The 26,491-nt window shown below is 31.7% G+C and overlaps 1 protein-coding gene across 1 annotated transcript; it reads left to right on the top strand.

The window, feature by feature from the left end:
* Positions 1 to 16,870: 16,870 nt before the first annotated feature.
* Positions 16,871 to 22,522, top strand: LOC102616973 (aldehyde dehydrogenase family 2 member C4-like). The gene is made up of 9 exons (XM_006475642.4): positions 16,871 to 17,050; positions 19,952 to 20,094; positions 20,195 to 20,578; positions 20,661 to 20,750; positions 20,850 to 21,023; positions 21,122 to 21,259; positions 21,680 to 21,817; positions 21,910 to 21,971; positions 22,081 to 22,522. Exons 1-9 carry the CDS (start codon positions 16,945 to 16,947, stop codon positions 22,352 to 22,354), a joined length of 1,509 nt encoding a protein of 502 aa, XP_006475705.1. The 5' UTR covers positions 16,871 to 16,944; the 3' UTR covers positions 22,355 to 22,522.
* The last annotated feature ends 3,969 nt before the right edge of the window (positions 22,523 to 26,491 follow it).

The raw sequence follows: 26,491 nt of genomic DNA, 5'->3' as shown, positions 1-26,491 counted from the left end.
ACCATGCCATCCGATGATAATTTAGATAACGACGATCAGAATGCGGTTTTAGTAAAAGTGTCTAATATGTCATCATTAAAGGCACTTTCACTTATAAAGCAACGTCTCACAGCGCAACAATATGAAGTATTTAAGGAAACATGCTTTGGTCATTTTGTGTACCTTCAAGATCTAAAATTCGCTGGCCAAATTGTTCATGCATTATTATTACGGTATCTGAGATCAACTGATAAGGCAATGTACTTCAAAATAGGACAAAAAGAGTGCAGATTTTCTATGCTTGCGTTTGCCTTAATTACGAGATTGAAATGCCATAAAGAACATGATCTTCTAGTACATGAGAAAGACAATGCTGATAATATATGTGATGTGTTCATGGGGGGCAATCATGAATTTACTCAAAAATAATTACAGAAAGCTTTTTCAATAGCCCAGTCCAATGATGATACCTTGATGGTCAAGTTCGCCATGCTATATTTCTTGGAGTCTGTGTTGCTAGGAAAGGAGCCCAAGAATAAGATTGATGACCTCCATATTCGTTTATTAGACAACTTTAAAGAATTTAATAATTATCCATGGGGTCGCTTGTCATTCGAGGCAACAATGTTAAGCTTGAAGAACACAGTTACAACAATGTTAAACAAAATTCTAAATTTGATTGTATTTATCCATAATACAGCCACTTGCACATGATCACCAAACCGCAGAGATTGCTCATGTAAATGCCGATAAAATTGATGTTGAGGTTGGTAAATTTAAATTTAGTTCGTGTTGAATTTAGTTACTAACAATTATGTACAAAATTCTAAATTTGATTGTATTTATCGGTAATACAGCCATTTGCACATGATCATCAAACCACAAGGGCTGCTCATGTAGATGCCGATAAAATTGATGTTGAGGTTGGTAAATTTAAATTTAGTTCATGTTGAAATTAGTTACTAGCAATTATATACAAAATTCTAAATTTTGTTTTATTTACCTGTAATACAGCCACCTGTACATGGTGTAATTAACATTACTGATGAAATTTTTAGCAAATCTCACGACAAAAAAGGATGCAAAGAACAAGATTGTGTTCCATTAGAACAACATTATCTGAGAAAAAAGAGAAAAAAATCAGTATATGTTAGCACACCTTACACTGACCCTTATAAGAAGTCACGAAAGGATGCAGTAACTGAAGCAAAAGGTCCAATAAACTTTGATGATTGGATGCGTGATGGCAATATGGAGCCATAAGTTTCTTTTATTCTTTTTATTTTAGGGTTAATTATATTTATTTCTTCTTTTATTTTTATTTTAGGATTAATTATATTTATTCAAGTTGCTATGTAATAATATTTCTTATTTTTTATGGTAATTTGACAATAAGGTGGCCCGTCCATGACGCAGATAAAGACTTCTTCCGTCTATTATGCAAACCAAGATCATGGATATCTAGCGCAGTAATAATTTTTGTTAGGTACTTTAATGAATATGTTAAACAATGCATATAATAACTATTGTTTATTATCTACAACATTGTCATATATTGTGGAAGCAATTTGTAAGACTCTTCAGGTGAACCTCGAACAATTTGTATTGCACATTCCCTTGCTCTCCATGCTTTGTGATAACTTATATCGTAACCATATTGTTGCTGAAAATCCTGTCTAATGTCTACAGCCCTATATGAAGAAGATGAACCATCATACTTAAACTGAATATTTTGGGCAATTAGTTTCGCAAAAGCTTGGCGATGATCTTTCTTCGAGACATCATGGGAACAAGAATGTACATGGAAATACTTCCTAATTTCGAACATACCACAATTATTGACCTTAACAGCACGAAGACGCCATTTACAGTTTTTATCCACGCAAGTGACAACAAGTAGATTCTTACCAGACTTAAATGTTTTATATTCAAAATTTCTTGTTATAGCATATGCACTGAGCTTGCCTTGCAAGACTTCTTTGGAGGAAAATTGTTGTCTTTCCATAAATCCATCGCTATCATCACCAACTTCATTTGATACTAAATTATCAACACTAAGGAACGAATCATTTGTGCTTATTGAATTATTACTAGCCAGCAAACCAAGTCTCGGCAAATAGTTGTTACTACACCGTGGCTGAATTATGGTCAACACCGGTGGACTATCAGTTCTTACTTTAATATTCGGTAGTGTCATGTCTTCGGCATCAAGATGGACAATTCGTGCTTCAATATCCGGTACCATTCTGTCTTCGACATCAAGATGGACCTCAGTTGGATGAGGAATAAAACTATCATCTTATATTCTAACTCTGTCAACTTCAAGTTGGGAAGCTGATAAATCAACAGTTGGATAATAGTGACTCTCCTCCCAAGAAAGGTGTCTTGCAGGTGGACTATTCTCTGCCCTTATATCGCCATTAGGCTCGATAATATTTACCCTACGTTCATAAGTGATGCAAAGAAGATTTCTGAAACCGCTATTAGCTTCTTCAAAAAAAAATTCTACATCACAATCATTCAAAATTTCCATAGATGGGAAAGGCTCTGACGATGTTTTGAACTTGAACTTCATGCTAATAACAAATTTAGAAAGGTCAATAGAAATCACTTCTGCCACTTTTTCGGCAAGTTGCTCAAGTGTAGTTAAATGTGGCACTTTAATACCCCGTATCTGAGTACCGGTAAATCTATATTCACCATTTTCCTGAGTCCATTCACCATTATACAATATAGGAACACGTACAGTTGTCATTAACGAGTGAAGACACTGCCATCATTAGAGAAAATTTAGTAAAAAAAATATGGATTAAGTGACTTACTCGACCTTATTACTCGACTTGTTCATAACTTGACGTTTACTCGACTTATTTTTAAAAATTACTCGACTTAATACTCGACATTCAACACACTAACTCGACTTCTTACTTGACTTACTCAACTCATTTTTTACTCATCAAAATACTCGACTAACCCGACTTCTAACTCGACTTCTTTAAAAATTTACATAACTTTTACTTTAATTGTAATAAATTACTCAACTTTTACTTGATTTGTTATAAATATTACTCAACTTAATACTTGATATATTCAACTTGATCAAGTGACTTTTTGTTGAACATTATTACTCACCTCTTACCCAATGTGTTAAATAACTTACTTGACATTTACTGGACTTAATATTTGACTTATTAAATACACTTACTTGACTTTATTACGTGAATTTTTACTCAACATTATTACGTAGCTGTTACCCGACGTGTTCAAAAACTTACTTGACATTTACCTGACTTATTTAAAACATTACTTAACTTAATACTCGACTTATTCAATGCATTTACTTTTTGCTCGACTGAATGCTCAACTTACCAGACTTCATATCCGACTTTGTACTCGACTAGATACTCGACTTATTCAATTGCCTTCACTTCTTACTCGACTAAATGCTCAACTTACCAGACTTCATACCCGACTTTATACTCGACTAGATACTCGACTTATTCAATTGCTTTCACTTCTTACTCAACTGAATGCTCAACTTACCAGACTCCACACTCGACTTCTTTAAAAATATTAATACTCGACTCAATAAACTTACCCGACTTAATACTCGACCTCTTTAAAAATTACATAAATCTTACTCTACTTGTTCAAAAAATTTACTTGACTTTTACTTATTATTTGACCCTTAATACTCGACTTATTTAATATGCTTACTCGACTCATTTAATATTCTTACTCGACTTCTTACCCGACTATATACTCGACTTATTTAATATGCTTACTCGACTTATTTAATATTCTTACTCGACTCATTTAATATTCTTACTCGACTTCTTACCCGACCATATACTCAACTTATTTAATATGCTTACTCGACTCATTTAATATTCATACTCGACTTCTTACCCGACCATACTCGACTTACTTATCTCCAATTCTTACTCGACTAAATTCTCGATTTACCCGACTTCGTACCCGACTTCTTCCTGCACTGATTCTTCAATCACTCATAACTTAAATGTAGTATTAAATCCCTACATTCTATGAAATAGTGTGTGTGTACAAGCACAAAAAATGAATAATGTACTACTAAAATTCATAAATCATTAGCAAGTACACTTATAATGAAATGAAATCAAAACCTAACCATATAAATAGAATGTATTTCAAACATACCTTGATAATGTACCTTCTTAATTGTTTATTTTTATCAAAACCCTTTGTATTGGAGCTAAAGTCAAGTAAGGAAACTGTCAAATAATGAAATGGAGAGATAGAAGGAAGCTATAAAAGAGGAAAAATGGTGATAAGAGAAGAAAATAAAGAGGGAAATTTTGAGAAGAAAAATAGAGAATGGTGAGAGAAGCCCAAAAAAGAGAAGCCATGGAGGGAAGAAAGATGTGAATTCTTAGTTTTTTTAAGGTTATTTTTTACTTTTCCTATCTTCATGAGGTATATGTATGTAATAGGGTATAAATTTAGCATTTAAGGGTAAATTGATGATATTTAAATAAAATACCCGGTGAGATCGGAGGATTTATTAGTGTTGACGTGGCTAGATATGAGTGGAGGGAGGTTGAAGCGGCGATTGGATAGTCGAAGATGTCCTCGCCGACGAAGAGATCGGTGGGGTCTACGCAAAGTGGAGGCCTCATTGCTCTGAAGGCTAGCGAGTGTGTTCCTGGCGTTGAGCTCAGCCTCAGTCCTCTCCTCACTCAACCACTCTTTATTCAATCTCAGTGAATTGACGATGATAATCAATTGAAGTCGTTGATTACAGTCAGCTTAAGAGGAAGAGGAGAAATTCATACTCACACCAGACGCAACTCCTCTGCCCCGCCCAGCATTAGCCGATTTTGTTTCAAAATTCAAATTCTTATATATATCAACGTAAATTGATTTGCTCTGACCAAAATACCCCCAGACGCTGTACTTTCCTATTTAAAAAGCAAAGCTGGGCGCCTCTGTTATCTATCATCCTTCGATCACCGTCATTTTCTCGGTCAATTTTCAAATGAACCCTGGCTGATTTGGTACTTATTTTCAGAGTCTAGATATACTGAAAGTCGAAGCAAATTGATAGTAATAACGATTAATATCCTACTGCCAACTTTACTGCATCTTCTTCTATCCAAGAAAAAGGGAAAAAACGAGGAGGTTCGTAAACGTTCGATATCCACATATTGTCATTTGTACACTAAGGAATATGTAGATAAACAAAGATCTTTGCATCCTTAGCATGTCAAGCTACAGCTTCGTATGCTTGCATAGCTTCTCCAGGGCACTCCCCTCCCCTTACCCATCGGTTGTTTTTATTTTATATATAGTTCCATTCCGTTCATTAAATTAACATCATACTCGTACATAAGAAATTAGAATATTAACAATCTTCAAATAATTTTATGATGATCATTGGAGAATGTGTGCTGGAAAGAAATTGCAGTAAGGGTAGTCTTGGAAAAATATAAACTTTTATTTGATAGCTTAGTTGGTTTAATTGATTAAATTAAAAACAATTCTTTGATTTAAATTATACTAAATGTAGTACAAATATATGTTTTTATACTCAAAAAGATATCTAGTTCGGGAGAAATTCTAGAATATTTTTAAGGTATCATGTCAGTCATGCAACAAATAAAAAATATTATTACATGTGTGCATTTATTTTAAGAATGTGTATGCAATTGGTAGTTATATAAAATTCAAAAACACATATCATACATGTATTTAATTGGTTGTGCTACCTTGATGTATGATGTATTGTAGAACTTCTTCTGATTCAGATGTTATACAGATAATGGAACATTTTACCAAACCCATACACATTAATTAAACAGAGGATAAATTTTTACCCTCATCCATTAAAACAATAAAAATTGAAACTCGTTTATTGTGGATACCTATTCAGATTGGATATCCAAGAATAAAATTGACATCCCTAGTTGCCAACAAATATCTCAAACAACCTTCTGCCACTATTAGCCACTCACCGCGTCATCTATCATTGGTAATAGGGCCGGCTTTAAAATATATGGGCCTTAAGTGAATTTTTTATGATAATTTCAATACTCAACAAAATATAAAAATGTTCAAAATTCATTCCATCTTTAATTCTTGAAGTTCAACAACAACAACAACAACAACAACAACAACAACAACAACAACAACAACAATAATAATAATAATAATAAAAAGATCCTCAAAGTTTCAAAAATAAAACCTAAAAAAATAGAGTTAAGAAGATAATTTAATTTATTCCACTAAAACCATTATAAAATAAACAAACAAAATAGAGTTAGAGCAATTCTCAACCCCTCTGTGTTTATTTCTCTTGTTTGCAGAACTTTTCCAATTAAGCAGCCCGCTGCTACTTCTATTCCCTTTTCTTTAATTTTTCCTTTAAAAGAGAACTTATTTTCTTCTGCTTCCTCTAAAGATATTGACTTGCATCTTCGAATTAATTCCTCGGTCTCCATTTTAATAGACCAGAATGCTCACCCACCTTTTTTTAATGCAATTATGACATTCGAACTACTGTAATGAAGACTTAAGCTTTAAAGGAACTTTAGAAAAGATTAACAAAACACTCAATAAGAGTGAGTTAATGAGCCATTCAGGCTCAGCTACGCTCCTACTCTCTAAGCTTTCTCAAGAAGAGAGAGCTTTTGAGAGAGAAGAGTTTTGGGGTTTATTTTGTATTGTGATACAAGTGCAATATAGAATAAAAATTTATAAATAATAAATAATATAAGGTGCCAACTAAAATATTCATGTGGATGCAGTAGAAATTAACTTAATATTTATAAAAAAAAATTTAAATAAAAATAAGTGAAAGAGATTATATGAAAATTTACAATAGTGCTGGTACAAAAGATAAAAGTAGTGGTACGGTACCACTGTGGTACCGTAGCTGGATCCACAACTATATACATTTTTATATTTGCTAATAATAACATATTACATACTTAAAGATAATGTAAATAAAAAAAGAGCATCGGGATGCAGCACGAAGTTTAGTGACATAATAAAACCGAAATCGTCAACTCGTTCCCGTCGATCTTGTGTGTACTAAAAGACAAAATTTGATTTATGAAATTATGGGTTTCCATACGCATAGGCATTAAAGGACTGAAGTTGAAAAAGAAAAATGATATTACTAACAAAATGTCATCAAGACAAAAAAAATAATTGTATTGTAATATGAATAATATTGTCTTTTATGTGTTACAATGATATTGCAATATAAATAATACCTTATTTTCTGTTTTAGTAATTGTACCTTGATAGTAGGGGTGGCAAAAAAGCCCGGGCCGGCCCAGGCCCGACCAAGCCCAGCCCAGGCCCGACCAAGCCCAGCCCAGTACAGGCCCGCGGGTCTAAAGCCCGGCCCGCAGGGGGTGGGCCTGGATATGGGCCTAAAAATTATAAAGCCTGCATATGTTGGGCCTGGACAAGGACTTAGCAAAAAAACCTGGACTTGGCCCAGGCTTTCTAAATTTATGAATAAAAAATAAATTTAATTTAAATAAAAAAGAAAAAAAATCAAAATATTAAATTAGTTTAATTTTTTATATTAGTATTTGTTATTTTATTAGGTTGTATTACTAATATTTAATGTATTTGACTATTATTCTATTTATATATTATATTATTATCTTTAAGTTAAATATTTTATAATTAATTTAAAAAGTCCGAGCCCGGTCCAGGTCCGCCTAGGCCCAGCCCGAGTTCGGCCCGTCCAACTTAGACGGACTTTTGAAGGGCCTGAACATTGTTTAACTAATGTGAACTTGGGCCTGGGCTTTGAAAAGCCCGGCCCAAACCCGCAATTTGCCATCCCTACTTGATAGCGTTCAAATATTGCAAAAAAACGTCAACATCATTTCTGGCGAGGAAATTGGATCTAAAAGAAAATTCACGTGGTGGAAAGATCTGGACAAGCAATATCAATATGGGTTCTGGCAACTCTGTCTTCTTATGCTCGATATTTTTTCTTGGCAGGCGCTAATATGAGTCGTCTGTTACTAATGAAAATTAATTTTTTTAACATATTCCTGCATCTTGTTACCGTGCGTCATCTGCACTTAACTTTATATTATGGGTCCGATTATAGTAGAATTATTTTACAATAGAATATTAATGATGACCGTATAATTATAAAAATAAATATTAAATCTAATTAAATTTATTATTATAATATAAATACCATCACTAGTGTTATTTGGTGGAGTAATTCCACAATAACCACTATCTTATATTATTTATAATAAATTTAACTTTTTTTAATAGTAATATAATAATAATAACTATTATTATTTGTTTCGTAACATAAATTGAACGAAAGCAAAAGTTATATTTACAATAAAAAATGTTACTAGTTAATAATGAATAAATTATTACTAATAACCAAAAAAATATATATGAGGGGTCGATGCACGGTTCAGTTACTGATCAGGAGGTGCCGTAGTAGCACCAAGAAACTTGCGGAGTATTTAATCCTAAATAATAATAAAAAAAAATAATAAAGATAATACAATTAATCGTTAATGAAGCATGCAAATCCTACTTACACGTATATGAAAAGGATTTTGCTATGTTACATTGAATGTACCATACACAATCAATAAGAACCACACAATTATGTGGGTCCCATAATTTATGTGGTTCTTGTGAGTTGTGTATGGTACATTCAATGTAACATAGGGACTCCCATATGAAAAATGTGCGGATGCCCTTCAACCACTTGTTGCTTGCTAATTAAAAATTTCTCAACCTAGCAAATTCCATTAATTAAAGTTATGTTGATTAAATTTCGCAGATCCTGAATTTATCAAAGCTTGTTATCAAATTGATATTTGTTTTTCTTGGTATAACATGTAGAACAGCTGAGCACACCAGAAAAATGGAAGTGAACTTAAATAATATTTTTTTTTTGAAATAATTAACTTAAATAATTTGGTTGTGTTATTATTGCCTACTAGCTTAGCTGGAAACTGGAAAGGCCGTGATATGATCTGACCAGATGAAGAATACTTTTATCGAAATCAATTCCAGTCAGTCGAAGACTTGCAAAGTTGGTCTACGTTATTCTAAAGGCAGCGGGGCTTTCATTTTCGTTGCATTTAAAAACTTTGAAAATAAATAGAATTATAAAACATCTCATGATCTTCGCCCCCGCTGGACCATAAAAAATAAAAATAAAAATAATTCCCATTAAACAGCAGTTATCATAATTCACGCAACTCAAAAGTAAACGACCTTATAATACGCGAGGAAGGTCATGAAAAAGAAGGAAGATGTCGGTTGCTGACATTTTGTATATATATGGTTACAGTTATGTACTTTCCCAATGTTCCTATGATGTAGCATTGCGTGTTGAACAAATTTTGACAGATATGGCTCCACAAAAACAATTTTTATCCACACATCAACTACAAACTTTGATTCTTGATTGATTCAATCAAAGAGCCCTTTCGCTACGTTAACCGTAACATACATCTACACAATAACGGTATCCATAATGAGATTTATTATTATTATTGGGTGTGGCGTATGTTACGATTAACATAGCGTAGTACTGGCCTTCAATCAAAAGAATGAAAATTGTTCTCCTTTTTATTTCGCACTCCCTTGGCTTCTTTTTTTTCAGTTATCATTTTTTTTTAATTTTATATCTAGTTCCATTCCATTTGTTAATTAACATCATATTCGTACATAAGAAGTTAGAATATTAATAATCTTCAGATGATTTTACGATGGCCATTGGAGGATGCACGCTGGAAAGAAAAATGGAAAAAAAGATGGCGTAAACTTTTATTTGATAGCTTAATTGGTTTAATTGATTAAATTAAGAAAAAATTTCTTAGGTTTAAATTACACGGAATGTAGTACAAATATACTTCTTTATACTCAAAAGGGATCAGGTTCCGATATTATTTAGATAATATTTTATCAAACTCTTATCCATTAGTTGAACACAGGATAAATTTCTACCCGCATTTATTAAAATAGAAAAATTGAACTCTTTTGTTACAGATGCCTCTTCGAATTGAATTTCCTAAAATAAAATTGATATTCCTCGTCACCAGCAAATATCTCAACAATCTTCTGCCACTGCCAGCCACTCATCGCGTCATCTAGCATGGTGATTTTGGCAGCCAAACGCAAATTTAGTATTGTTGAAATTCCCATTATCAACCAATGGAGCAAAGTTTCTAACTTTAAAAAATTTGAACTTCTATTTTTAGTGATATTTGTACTTGAGTCAATGACTAGGATTCTGGTAGTACAAAACTTAATGTTGGCAAATACCAAAATACTACAGTGATCACGTGCCTGATAGTGGGTGGTGGTGGTCCCCTCAGGCTCAGAGCATTTTACTTTTATTGATAAATTTTAAAACAAATATTAAGTTTTTATAATAAATATTAAAGTATAAAATATTACTGCTAATAACATATTACATACATGCGTAACTAGAAAGTAATTGGGATATTAATAAAGAAATTGTAAATAAAAAAAAGGAGTATAGGGATGCAGCACGAAGTCGAACGATACAATAACCGAAGTAGTCAACTCGTTCACGGTCCATCTTGTTTGTACTAAAAGGCAAATTATGATGCATGATATTTTGGGTTTCCACTTGCTTATAGGACGACAATTGTAAAAGAAAAATGATGTTACAAACAAAATATCATCATTACATAAGGTAATAGCATGAATAATAGTCTTTTGATGTGTTTGCAGGACTTGGTTATGTGTATAAAGCAACCAATTATTGAATCCGAATATAATATTGCACCTTTTATTTAAGTGGATTTATTGATTGATTGCAACTGTAGTATGATATTACAGTTATAATATAGCCGGATCCCTGTAATATAAATTGAATATTATTTTCTCTATTTTTAATAATATGTTAATAGTGTTCAAATATTGAAAGATAGAGGAATAAAAACGCCAACATCACTTTTGGCGAGACACCTGGATCTAAAAGAAAATTCACGTGGTAGAAAAATGTGGACAACCATTTGCGTTCTGGCACTTCTGTCTTTTTATGCACAATCAATTTTTTTTTTCTTTATTCTTTCCATTTCCAGGTCATGTTGCTTTCCATTCATTTTTTAAAGTCATCTCTTACCAATGAAAATTATTTTTTTTAACATGTTCCTGCGTCTTGTTGCGGTGCTTCATGTGCACTTAACTTTATATTATTTATAGCAAGTTCAGTTTTTTTTTTCCCTTCAGAAGTTATATTTACAATAATAAAAAAAAGAGTTATTACTATAAAAAAAAGAAGAGGAATCGATGCACGGGTTCAATTATTGATCCTGAGGTGTCGTAGCCTTAAGAACCTTGTGGAGTATATAATCCTAAATAGTAAAAGCAAAATAGAAATTAATTAGACTGGACAAGATATGACCCAGAATCCAACAGGTCCCCTGCCAAGTCTTTTATCATTTGGATTTTGGAGGCAGCTTATTAATGAAGGAGCATACGAACCTTACTTACACGTAGGGGTGGGCATAAACCCACAATCCATGGGTTTATCCAAACTCAAACTAAATTAAATGGTTTGGGTTGGATAAATCATTAAAATAGGTTAGACGTGGGTTTTATGTAGAAAATCATTTAATTATGATTTGGGTATGGTTTACCCATGGGTTATGGATAAAACCCCAACACTTAAATTTTCAAATGAAATAAATGAAAACAAAATAAATTAACACAAATAAGTGAAAGACCACCATTAAATTTTTTACGCCGTGATCAATTGTCAACAGTTTGAAAATGAAAATAACAGTAAAAATAAATTTAAATTAAATAAATATTGTTGTAAATAACATAAATTTTTTTTCTTATTTACAAAAATAATTCCTCCCACATGGAAAGATCATCATAGAAAGAGCAAGAGACTATTAATGATCAATAATAACTCGGCTTGGACTGGGTCCGATATGCTAGATGTCGAGTAATTTTTGGTTAATAATTGAATGTAATGCCCATATTAAGTATTAAAACAAGAAATATATATTTTGATATGAGTAGAAAAATTAATAATAAAATTTTTTCTTGTAATTATTTATTTTGTGAACATTTTCTTATAATAAATATTTTGTAATATTTTAAAATTAAATGTAAAAAGTATAGGTAAAATATTTTATTATTTATCTTATAATAAATTTTTATTTGTCAATCAAGTTTTCTTATAATAATTTTTTTTATCATTTGACTAATAATTTTCTTATATATTTATTATAAGAAAATTTTCAAAAAATAAATAAGTATAAAAAAATTTTATTATTAATTTTTTTGTTCATATCAAAACAAATATTTCTTATTTTTAATGCTTTATTTTTTATTTAGTTTCTATTCATGTGATTTATTTAATTTAGAATAAATATAAATAAAAGAGTAGTTGAAAATAAGGGTAATATTGTAAACTTATATTATTAGAGGAGTTTTTGGCCATTATAAAAGCAGAAGGGGGAAAAATAATATATGTTGATTACTGTAGGGGGGAAACTGGCAATCTCCCTAAAATTAAACATATAAGTAGACAACATAACGCAAAACTACCAAAACGATAAATAAAAACAAATATTGCATAATTAAATAAATAACAAAGTGGCAAAATTTATTATTAGATTGTTAATGTCATGTTTGTGAAAGTTTATTATTAAAGTGTACGTTCTTATTTATTGAGAAATAATAATTTTTGTGATTAAACTTTATTTTGATTTTCTAGTATTCTTTAATTTAAGGATTAAGTTATTGTAAAATTTATAATTTTTATCCACTATATTTTTTATATTTTAATATCAATTTAATAATTAATAACAATTAATAATTATTATAATTTTGATATAATTAAATTTTATTAAAATAAAAATTATTTTGATAATAAAATTCAAACCAAACCCAAACCAAACTCAAATGGTTTGGTTTGGTTTGGGTTAAAAATATTTGGGTTGGTTTGGGTTGGATCCAAATTTTTATGGTTTGATTTGGATTGACTTAAAATCCAACCCAAACCAACCCATGCCCACCCCTACTTACACGTATGGAAAAAAATGTGCGGATGCCCTTCAACCTCTGGTTGCCTACTGATTAAAAATTTCTCAACCTAGCCAATTCCCATTAATTGAAGTTATGTTAATTAATTTCGTAGATCCCGAATTTATTAAAGCTTGTTGTCAAATTGATTTTTGTTTTTCTTAATATAACATGTAGTAATGAACTTAAATATTTATTCATTTTTTTTTTGGAAGTAATGAACTTTTAAATAATTTGGTTCTGTTATTGCCTATTAGCTTAGCTGGAAACTGGAAAGGCCATGACATGATCTGACCACATCAAGAAGGCTTTTATCGAAATCAATCAAGTCAGTCAAAAGATAAAAACTATCAATCCACTCCACCTCTTTTTTTTTTACCTTTATATTTAAAATAAAATAAATAATATTTAATAAAATAAAATAAATAATATTTAATAAAATAAAATAAAATAAAAAATATCATATTTATTTAAATAATATTATTATATTATTTATTAAAAAAATAATAATAAACATACTTATTTTATTAAATTTAATAAAATAAAATAAATAATAATATATTTATTTAAAAAAATATTAGTATGTTATTTTATAAATTAAATTTATTAAAATAATAATATTAAACATATTTAAATATAATATTATTATATTTAGTTAAAAATAATAATTTACATTGATTTTAAGTTAAAATTACTTAAAAATAATATTATCATACTCATAGAGAATTAATAATATTACTATATTATATATTTATTTGAAAATATAATATTATTATATTTATTTAATTAATAATAATAAATATTTTATTTTAAGAAAATATTAATTTTGTACTATATTATCAATAATAATGTTTCATTTGTGTTGCTATTATTAATAATTTTTTATTTACATAATTCAAATTAAAATTAATAAAAAATTATGATTTACATAATTAAGAATAATAATAATAATTTATAATTTATAAATATAATAAAATAAATATTTTATTTTTTAAATATATTTTTTATTAATTTTGTAATTAAAAATTATAATTCTTTAAATAAGGATAAAATTATAATTTAAAATCATTTACTTCCAATCCAAAATAATTTCATACTCCAACTTTAGTGTAAGTAAACAACATACTCCCACTCTCATTCCACATTCCTAATTTTAAGATTCTCACTCTTCAAGATTTCTATTCCAATCCAAAATGTAAATACTACCTTAAAAAGTTGCTCCCGTTATTCCAAAGGCAGCGGGATTTTCATTTTCATTGCATTGAAAAACTTTGAAAATAAATAAAATTATAGAACATCTCGTGATATTCGCCTCAGTTGACCACAAAAAATAAAAATATCAATTATAGATAAGATTTGATATAAATTAATTTCAATAATTATGTAATTATAAATTTAATTAGAATATCATATAATATGTTGTATCTCATATAATTAAAAAAAAATTTAGTCAATCAACGAATTGCAAAGTTGGTCTACGTTATTCCAATGGCCGCAGGGGCTTTCATTTTCATTGCATTTAAAAACTTTGAAAATAAATGGAATTATAAAACATCTGATGATCTCCGCCTCAGTTGACCACAAAAAATAAAAATAAAAATAATTCCCATTAAATAGCAGTTATCGTAATTCACGCAACTCAAAAACGACCTTTGAATATTTAAATCCCGAATTTGTATCCAATAATATTTATTTATTTATTTTTAAATAATCTTCTTCTTTGCCTTCTTCTTTGCATGCGTTGATAATAATGTATTCCTAAAATTTAATTATACACACACACACACACACTGTTATATGATATCGTTTATCTAAATTATATTCAACTATGACGAAGAGACAAGAAATATATACATATTATGAGAACGTTTTAAATATCGCCATATGTGTATTTAAAGGCATATTGTGTTGTGTCCTAAAGTCAGCTCCCCGGATTTAAATCTAGGACATATTTATAACGTTGTAAACTATTAATTTTTTTCTTAATACACCTCTTGTACTTTAATAAAGTCCAGGTTTTCCGAATTGAAAAATTTTCATTGTATCCTCTATATATAGAGAGGGAGAGCTTTTTAAGTTTGGATGCCTAAATATGAATTTCGCAAAGATTCGATATTATTACTATTACACTGTATGGTATAATTAATTAAGCAAAAACATTATAACACTATACAGTATAATAGCGAATTCACATGAAATCTGAATCTAGTCATCCCCGCTTAGGAATTATTATATATTTATAAAGTGGGCTTCTAATCAAAGATCCTTAATCATATTTAAATTATGGATGAGCTAAAAAATAAGAAAATAATACATATTTCACGACATTATAAGATAAAATACATTGCATTGGAGTTTATGTAAGTTTGTCTTTTAACTATCTCTTATTGAAAATTATTATATATATATAAAATAATTTTTTGATTTATTTTTTTATTATCTTCTTCTTCGCGTGCATTGATAAAAATGTACTGATAAAATTTAATTACCTATATGTACACACACACACACTCACTTATATAATAATTACATACAATGATACATATATAAAATGTCGTTTATGGAAATCATCCTCAACTATGACTCGGAGACAAGAAATATATAATTATCATAATAACTTTTTAAATCTCACCGAGAAACTACTGCTCTAGTATTTAACAATATATATGTATATTTAAAGGCACTTCTGTCCTAAAGTCAGCTTCAAAAAAGTCTTGCACGTATTTATAACATTGCAAACTATATATATATTTTTTTAATTTTACTAATACACCTCCTATACTTTAATAAAGCCCATAATTTCCGAGTTGAAAAATCTTCATTGTAAATATAATGCTTCACAAGTGTGGATGACAAAATGTGAATTTTGTGCATATTCGCTACTACATCATATGGTGTTATGATTAATTAAATAAAAACATTATAACACTATATAGTGCAATAGTGAATTTACGTGAAATCTATATTCAAGCACCCGCACCTGAGAATTATTATATATATATATACAAAGTGGGCTTTCAATCAAGGATCTTTGATCATATTAAAGTTATAAATGAGCTAAAAGAACACGCATATTTTAATACATTAGAAGACAAAATGCACTGCATTGAAATATACTTTTGTTTTTCTTTTAGCTCATATATATATATATATATATATATACAAACACACACATACCCCTAAAATTTAGAGAAATTGTCAAGTAAACTCCCAAGTTTTATCATAATATCCTTTAAATATAATAAATAAAAAACTAACTTTAAATTTTTTTAATAAATACAAATATCATACAAATAATATAATACGCCTATTGGACAAATAATATTGAATAATTTTAAATACGTACATTATTGTATTTATTTTAATAATATATTTGTATTTATTATAAAGACTTTAAATAAATCTTTCGGTTAAATAAATTTCACACTTAACACAATATCTCACGTATTACTACTATTAAAATTATTATTTTATTTAATATTCAAAATAATTTAAATTTTAATATATTTATTTCAATGTTATGTTTCTATTTATTATTACATTTACTTTAAAAATATGTCTAATAAATTGTAACAAGTACAATATTTTTTAAATATTAAAATTATTTTTAAAATGTTTATGTTATTCTATTTATTTGAATATTATATTTTTATTTATTTATAAAGTATTAGAGTCAATGTTTTTGAGTTAGCAGAATAAAGAAGTATTGTGATAAAAAGAGAATTCTTAATTTCTTTTATTAAAAATTTAACAACTTTCGTGATTATTTTCCCACATCGTAAAGGTCTAGTCATCGTTTTTCCATACATATATATATAGAGACACAGATACACACACATAAAAGACAAAGCATAAGGACCCAGAGAGTTTAGATAATACCACAAAGATAGAGAAAGATAGAGAGAGATGGAGGGCAGTCTTAGCAATGGAAGCTGCAAGTCTTTATTCAAGATGCCGGAGATCAAGTTCACGAAGCTGTTCATTAACGGAGAATTTGTTGATTCTGTTTCAGGTTTTTAACTTCTCACTCATCTTGAACTCTTAATTTATTAATCTTTTGTTCCATATTCAACTCTTAATTTATTAATCGTTTGTTCCATAGCTTCACTTAATTTGCTTAGTTTGATTTAAATTATTTTCCTTCCGCAACCACCGCCGCCGGGCCGACCGCCACAGTCGTCTAGTTCGGAGATATTTTGTTAGTAATATCAATATCAATATCAATTTGTAGCTTTCACATGTGCCACGAATACACACACACACACACACATATATATATATATATACACATCTGTCGGGTTTCTTTTTTACATTCACTCATTATTTGAGCGATAAACCCAAATAAAAAATTACAGGCACTGTCATCTTCACTTTTAGCAGCGTCTGTCTGCATTAACTCCCCTGTTACGATCTCTCTCTCTTTTTTTTTTTTGATTTTTTAAATTTTTAATTACTGTTTACAAGTTTGTGAGCGCAACATAAAGTTTGTGGGGAGTTTATAAGGCCGGTCCCCTGCCGGCTTCTCTGGACTTGGGAATTATCATTACTGTTCTAGAAGATATTTTATAATATTTTTTTCCCCTCTTTTTGCTTCATCTAAATCAACTCTTCCCACTTGACTAATTAGATAATCTTCTACAACAATAATAATACAAGCGTAAACAGTTGTACAAAATACCCTTGCATGTATTGAGTCTGCTGCATACCTGACATGAAGAAATAAGTTGGAGAAAAGTAATACATGCTCAACATAATTGTTGTTATAATTACTTTAACAGTAGTGGTACACATCTCAAATTTTTTATCTTAAAAAATTATCTTAAATGATGTATCATTAATTGAGTGGTTGATAATTTTTTATAAGATATAAGTAAATTAATTATATTATCTCACTAACCAATTGATAAATAACACATCATTTGAGATAACTTTTTAAGATAAAAAATTTAGGATGTGTAGCATTACTTTTACTTTAAATTTTTAAACAATGAGTTGTTAGCTCAGTTTGTACCTTATTGGTTGTTGCATATAAAAAAATTTGATCGTTTTATTATTGAGACGTAGTTTTCTATAATAATAAATAAATCCATAAAAAAAATTGACATGAACAAGGCTACAACTTTTAAGAAATCATCAGTTCGAAATTTTCATTTATTCATTGGATATTTAATTAATTTAATTAGTGGAATCCCCCTATTAGTTGTAGATCTCTTAGGGATATTACTTAAAAAATATAGCATTATTCTTTACGACTAGAACGCCTTTTTTTCTTTGGATTCTTTTACTGCCTGCGCGTTATGTTTCTGTTACTATTACTGTTTGAATGGAAAGAAAAAGACGGTTTCCTAAGACGTTCGTCCATTTGGAATTTTCAGCTCAACTGCTCTCTCTCTCTCTCTCTTTGCTCATTCGCTCTTTATTTATTTATTTTCCCTTGCTTCAATAATTAAAACGATAATTGTCGGAATTCCTGGAGATTATTTACTTATATTGACCTCATTTCTACACGACCTCGCAAATCACAATCAGGGTCACCTGTCAGTCTGTCACATCTTTAGGAGTTAAATTGTAGGACGCAATTTTGGCTCACAACTCTTTTCTTTTCTGTTTTCTTTCTCTTTTTTTTTTTTTGTTTTTTTCCCAATCATGAAAGGGCCTATAGCTTTAACTTTTTTCAATTAACGCATTTGCCTTTTTGGTCTTTTCAAGGGAAAGCCCATCTAAGCCCGAGAACTGTCTTTGTATTTTTTTAGTGCCAATATCACAATCAAGATCTACAGATATTTATAATTTATAGTACTTAGGGATTAGCTTAAATTAATTCTATTACGATATAATTTAGGTTTCCGTTTTTGTATTAAGTTATATTTATTGTACTAATACTCGAGAGATATATATTTGCATTATCCATGTTTGTAACAAAAAGTATCAACCCCTACCCTATTAGACGGAGGAAGCCACTTAGGATTTCAAAAAAAAATAAAAATTTCTTAAAATATTTTTAGAAAAAATTTAAGTTGGAAAGTCAGCTTTCATAATTGTTCCCTTTTGATTTTTTCAAAATTTTAATTATATTTTGCAAATGCAATTAGTGCCTTCAACATTTTATTTGTGTTTTAGCTTCCACTATTTATCCGGAAAACATACTATTTGACTTTCATGAATTATTTGTATGATTTTATGTTTTAAGTCAATCAGATTCTCTCTGACATCTACTAAACTTTTAAATATCTCTTGTCATTTATTTTTTTATTAATAGTATATATGTAAGATTTAACTTCTTTATTTTATAAAAGAATTATTCTTTAAAAAAAATGGGTTTCACTGCAATTCACTTTCTCATACATCTTTTTCTTGAATAATGTTAGATTTATGACGTCTAAATGTAAAAATCGCACTTTTGAGTGAGTTTAAATGTAAAAATTATATTTTTGAGTGAACTAACCCAATTTAAATAGTATTACAATCAAATATTGAGCTAATTTTGTACTGAATACTAAATCGATAATCATGATTTGATTTTTATTTTAAATTTTTCATTTTTCTCGGCTAAAAATTATTGGTTCAGCGCTGGACAAAAAATCAACACTTGATCATTGTCCTTCTAGGTAATAGTAATTGCTTAATTGCTCTGCCGTCGGGGTCAAGAAAAGCACTATTCATAAAAAATAATGCTATATTCTACTTATTGAAAGGTCACTGGCAGTTTTCTTTGACGATTTCCAAATGAATGCATGCGTGATAATAATTGACTAGATTATAAATATGGATGAATTGACACACCATATGTAATAAATACGTCATCATCATTCAAATATATATTTACATATTTTATTTTGCTTGATTTAATTATTTCTAAATTATAAACAAATAATTTTGAGGTGCAAACAATTAATTTCTATTTTTCAAATAGGGAAAACGTTTGAAACAATTGATCCAAGGACAGGAGAAGCAATAGCAAGAATTGCTGAAGGAGACAAGGAGGATGTTGATCTTGCCGTCAAGGCAGCACGTCAGGCGTTTGATCACGGTCCATGGCCACGTTTTTCTGGAGCCGTGAGTACTTTCTATTGTTCAACAATTTCAAAATTGCTGTTAGAACAATGCCACTGCATGCTTATTAGTTAATTTATACCCACTTCATAATATTGATCAGGAAAGGAGAGGGATAATGTTGAAGTTTGCGGACTTAATTGAAGAACACGCAGAGGTATTAGCGGTGCTGGAAGCTCTTGATGCTGGCAAATTGCACAGTTGGGCCAAAATGGGCGACATTCCAGGAGCTGCTAATACCCTTCGTTACTATGCTGGTGCAGCTGATAAAATACACGGAGAGGTTCTAAAAATGTCTCGGGCGTTACAGGGCTACACGTTGCGTGAGCCAATTGGCGTTGTTGGACACATCATTCCCTGGAATTTTCCTACCACCATGTTTTTCATGAAGGTTAGCCCTGCGTTAGCCGCTGGGTGCACAATGATTGTCAAGCCTGCTGAGCAAACTCCCCTTATTGCTCTTTATTTTGCCCATCTTGCCAAGCTGGTAAGTGCCTTCGATTCATTCAGATACATTGATCAATAAACTCTAAATGCCATTGACACTTATGGCTAATCATATCACTCAGGCTGGAGTACCTGATGGAGTGCTTAATGTTGTACCTGGATTTGGACCAACTGCTGGTGCTGCCATCGCCTCCCATATGGACATTGATAAAGTAACATCCAATTAAAAAGAGTATATTGCACAAACTGCTAGCTTCAATAAGTTCATGTGACTATTGGATGTCCAATTCTGCGGTCTTGGGCTTTTTCAGGTTAGTTTTACAGGGTCTACGGATGTCGGACGTCAAGTGATGCAGGCCGCAGCAACAAGCAACTTGAAGCCAGTTTCACTAGAATTAGGTGGCAAGTCACCTCTCTTGATTTTTGATGATGTTGATGTAAACACAGCTGCAGACATGGCGCTTCTGGGCATCCTGTTTAACAAGGTGAAATATCACTTTTTTTTTTCGTGGTTCAATTCTTACGATTAACTATTTGGATCCATAATCCAGTATGTTCTAACATTCTTTATGCTAATTTTCAGGGAGAAATTTGTGTGGCAAGTTCTCGTGTTTATGTCCAGGAAGGAATTTATGATGAATTTGAAAAGAAGTTGGTCGAAAAGGCAAAAGCTTGGGTAGTTGGTGATCCTTTTGATCCTGCAGTTCGTCAAGGACCCCAGGTATTAATTTGTTAAAGCTTAAGACTTTGGTCTTTGACCCTCTTTGATATTGGGATTGAAAAAGTATAGTTTGCTACCATGCTAATGTGTTTGGCAAATAATTTTTATTAGTTTAAAGGTTAAGTTGATTTTTCCCATATTTATACTATTAAAATCCCATAATATCACTATATTTTTGTTAAATTTATTATATAAAAATCATAGTCACCACACACTATCAACTTTATTGATTTTTTCTTTTTTTCACAACAGTTTTAAGTTTCAAACACCTCAATGTCAAAATGAACCTCAAAATAAGTCAGTAGAACACCATAAATGCAATGCCTCACAAACATTCAAAAGTCATTTGTAATCAACTTTGTGAAAACAAAGAACTAGTCGTGTAGAACATAATTTATATGATTCGACCATATGAAACAGGTCGATAAGAAGCAGTTCGATAGAATTCTTTCGTACATTGAGCATGGCAAGAGGGAAGGAGCCACATTGTTAACAGGGGGTAAGCCTATCGGCAAGAAGGGGTATTATATTGAGCCTACAATTTTCACAAATGTTACGGTAAACCTTTCTAACAAGTATTGGAGAATCTTGATTGCATTGTCATAGTTGAATTTTTTTTTCTTTGGTTATTAATCTTACAACTTTTACAGGAAGACATGCTGATAGCAAAGAATGAAATTTTCGGACCTGTGATGGCATTGATGAAATTCAAGTGAGTATCAGTCGCTAGTCTTTTCTTCTTCCACATACGTATTTACATGACCGTCTTCTCAAAAACAGAAAATAGGATATCATGAACATTTCTTGACGAGCGATTGCAGGACTGTTGAGGAGGCAATTAAGAGTGCAAATAATACCAGATATGGCCTAGCAGCAGGCATTATGACAAAGGACTTGAATGTGGCTAATACCGTCTCTAGATCAATTCGAGCAGGCATTATATGGATCAATTGTTATTTTGCTTTTGACAGCGACTGCCCTTACGGAGGATACAAGATGAGTGGATTTGGTAGAGACTGTGGACTGGAATCTCTACATAACTATCTGCAGGTCAAGTCCGTTGTGACTCCCATTTTCAATTCTCCTTGGCTGTGAACACTTACACACACAGGTTTGAAAAAATAAGTGGTGGCTGATTAAAGTTGCAAGACTTTCTGAGTTTGGGGTTTGCAAATTATTCTCATTTAAAGGCTCTCATAAGATACAAGGGTTTTTGTATTACATCTTCGTGCAATAATATTAATACTACATTGATATTTAGAAGCTGAAACCTTGTGAATTTAGTTGCTGTAATGGGGATCTACGACAGGCAACAATTTGATATAGTGTTGAAAAAATAAATTGAGAGAATTTCTTATCCCCAACTAAGCAGATCTAGAGATGGCAAATAAATCCAAATCCGGACTGCATCCGCAGAGATTTGAAAAATTCAGATTGAAAAAATCTGAATCATAATATAAAAAAAAAAAAGGATCTAAACGTAGAAATTGAAGATCCACATGAATTAGGATTCATGTGCATGTTGAAAATCAGATGTCCGAATTTGTATATTTTTTAAAAATAAATTAAATAAAAATAAAATTTATATAAGAAAATACAAACCCTAAGCTAAAAGCACATGTACCATAAACATTTCGTGAAATTAGACTCACATTAGATGGAAGAAACCCCAGCAAATTCTATAATCAATGGGCATTGGCATTAACAATGGTACTTATATATACAAACACAAAACTTCTGGAAAAAGGAGTATCAAAACTAAAAAAAGAAGAATCTATATTTATCTACATATGGAAAAAGATATGATCGTTAGTACTCCCCCTTAAGTTAGAGCGTGAAGAACAACAACGCCCAACTTGCGCACATGATGAAGAGAAAGATCATGACCAAGTGGTTTGGTGAAGATGTCTACAATCTACATAAAGTGTTAATGTGCAAGGGCAGCAACAATTTGGATTGCACTCGTTCCCACACAAAATGACAATCTAACTCAATATGTTTTGTATGCTTATGAAAGACTGGATTCTCAGCAATGTATAATGCTGATTGATTTTCACAATAAACATACATAAGAGCAGCATGAGATAACCAAAGATCAGCGAACAAAACCTTAAGCCATTGTAACTCACATGAAAGGTCGGCCATGGAACAATAATTAGCTTCAGCTGTAGAGCGAGAAACAACATTCGATTTCTTTGTTTTCCAAGAAATAGAACTGTTTCCAAGAAAAGTACAATATTCAGATCGACGAGTAATAGGACAAGTACCCCAATCAGATACGCAAATCACTAGTGGAAGACAACAAGATACCTTTTCCTGGTGATCCTTTTAAATATCGAAGCACCCTTAATGCTGCATCCATATGCAATGTGCATGGTTCATGCATAAAACAACTTAACACATGCACAGAAATAACTATATCAGGTCTTGTAATGGTTAGATAGGTCAACCTCCCAACAAGGTGTCAGTAACTCAAAGGATTAGGTAAAGAATCCCCATCTAGAGGCCAAAGACACAATTGTTGTGCTATCGAAATGGCGCAGGATGAAAATCAAGTAGTCAAGCATCTTTCAAAATCCCCAAGGCATATTTTGTTTGACATAAGAATATCGCATGAAATGACAGTGCCACTTCAATACCCAAAAAATATTTAAGAGTGCCTAAAGCTTTGATGTAGAATTTTTGTGCAAGGAAAACTTTAACATTGCTAACTTCAACTGAATCATTCCCATCTACAACAATGTTATCTACACAAACAAATACAAAAGTGGAAGAAACTGAACAAACTGATTTTGGTGTGAAAAACCCTGCTCTGTTATTCCATCCTATACATATATATACAAGATTATATTTCGAGTATTCTCCACAAATAAAGCTAGACCTCCTATAATCAATCAACCTTCCTAAACTAATTGATTTACATACCAAGAATGGAAGAGAGAATATCACAAGAATATTATGCCAGTTAAGTACAAGATTGACTCCAATTACAGCACCCTAACACCCCCCCTCAAGTTGGAGCATGCAAGTTTCGTATGCCTAACTTGCGAAGAAATGAATCAAAGTGTCGACCACCCAATGCTTTAGTGAAGATGTCGGCCAATTGAGATTGAGTAGGAACATAGGATGGGCGAACGGAATCATTTTGAATCTCATCGCGAACAAAATGACAATCAACTTCTATGTGCTTTGTTCGCTCATGGAACACGGGATTGGCAGCAAGATGCAAGGCTGCATGACTATCACAATAAAGTCTCATTGGAGTGGTATGATGCACACCCAACGACATTAACAATCCTTTCAACCACTTTAACTCACATGTAGTGGTAGCCATAGAACGATACTCCGCTTCTGCTGATGACCGGGAGACAGTGTTGTTTCTTAGTCTTCCAGGAGATAGGAGAATGACCAAGCATAACAAGCCATCCAGTCAAGGATCGACGTGTCAACGGACAGCTCGCCCAATCTGAGTCACACCAACCATACAAGGTCAAGTCACAATCAGTCCTTAACAAAATACCTTGCCCAGGATTTCCTTTTAAATACCGTACAACCCGTAATGCGGCATCCCGGTGAGCTTCTCGTGGCTGTTGCATGAATTGAGCCAACACATGCACAACATAGGACAATTCCGGACGAGTTGCTGAAAGATAAATCAACCTACCCACCAGACGCCGGTAGCGCTCAGGATCATCAAGAAAAGGTCCATCTGTCAAAGCGAGATTGTGATTTTGCTCTAATGGAAAGGAAACAGGTTTTGCCCCGAGCAAACCAGTTTCAGTAATGATGTCTAAAGCATATTTGCGTTGACAGAGAAAAATCCCATCTGGACCTCGAGCCACCTCAATCCCAAGAAAATATTTCAGCACCCCCAAATCCTTCATATGAAAACAATCACTCAAGTATGTTTTAAAGTTCTGAATAATAGCATGATCATTTCCCGTTACAATGATATCATCAACGTAGACAAGAACATGAATCTGCCGCTCATGCTGACGAAGAGTAAAGAGAGAGTAGTCGGAATATGATTGTGAAAAGCCATAATTTTTCAGCGCAGCAGCTAACTTAGTGAACCAACATCGAGGAGCTTGTCTAAGACCATATAATGACTTTCGTAAGCGACACACCATTCCTCGTTGCTGAGAATGAAAGCCAGGAGGCATACGCATGTACACCTCTTCATTCAAATCACCATGTAAGAAAGCATTATGTACATCCATTTGATGAAGTTCCCATTTTCGAGCTGCAGCTACTGCGAGGAAGGTTCGAACAGTCACCAATTTGGCCACGGGTGCAAACGTCTCCTTATAATCAATTCCCTCAACTTGCTTGTTGCCAAGTATCACCAAACGAGCCTTGTAACGTTCAACCGTCCCATCAGCTTGATACTTGATCTTAAACACCCATTTACACCCAATAGCTCGTTTCCTAACTGGCAATGGTTCCATTATCCATGTGCCATTATTTTCTAGTGCATGTATCTCCTGTTGCATTGCTTCCCTCCATTTTTTATCTTTGACTGCCTCAGCAAATGAGTTGGGTTCAACACCTGCAGTTATAGCTGCCAAGAAAGCACAATGTCGCAAAGAAAATTTATCACAGTTCACATAACGTGCTATGGGATAGAGGCTACCTGAGGATTGCATATGGCCAAGTGAACATGCAGGGGGCCGAATAGAGGGGTGCAACACCTGTGTGGTGTGGATCACATAGTCCTTCAGCCTTGTAGACAATTGGCGTTGTCGATGTCCTCGTCCCAATTGTGGTTCTGTACCAGCAACCCCCCTTGCCTCAGGAGCCACACCATCAACAGGCTCCTCCCTTGTTTCCTCTATTTGTCCATTTATGCTATTTTCCTCCCTAACAGGTTGCTCACCTACATATGCTCTACATTCTACATCGTCTACAAAAACATCATTAGATCCCGTCATATTCCTTGTTTCTTCATCACAAATTACATCCTTCATATAAGGAAACTCATGCTCCACAAATACCACATCCCGAGAGACAAAAAACTCTTTTGTCTCCAGGTCATACATGGTCCACCCTTTTTTCCCAAAAGGGTACCCAACAAAGATACATTTTCGGCTTCGACTATCGAATTTGTCTCCTCTATTCCCACGGTTATGAGCGTAAGCCAAACAACCAAACACTCGCAAATTGTCATATGAAGGTGTCTTCCTAAATAAAACTTCATACGGTGTCTTTCGTTCTAAAATAAGAGTTGGAGTT

The sequence above is a fragment of the Citrus sinensis genome, chromosome 1 (assembly GCF_022201045.2).
Source record: "Citrus sinensis cultivar Valencia sweet orange chromosome 1, DVS_A1.0, whole genome shotgun sequence".
NCBI lineage: Eukaryota > Viridiplantae > Streptophyta > Magnoliopsida > Sapindales > Rutaceae > Citrus > Citrus sinensis.
This window is presented reverse-complemented; position numbering and strand designations above follow the sequence as displayed.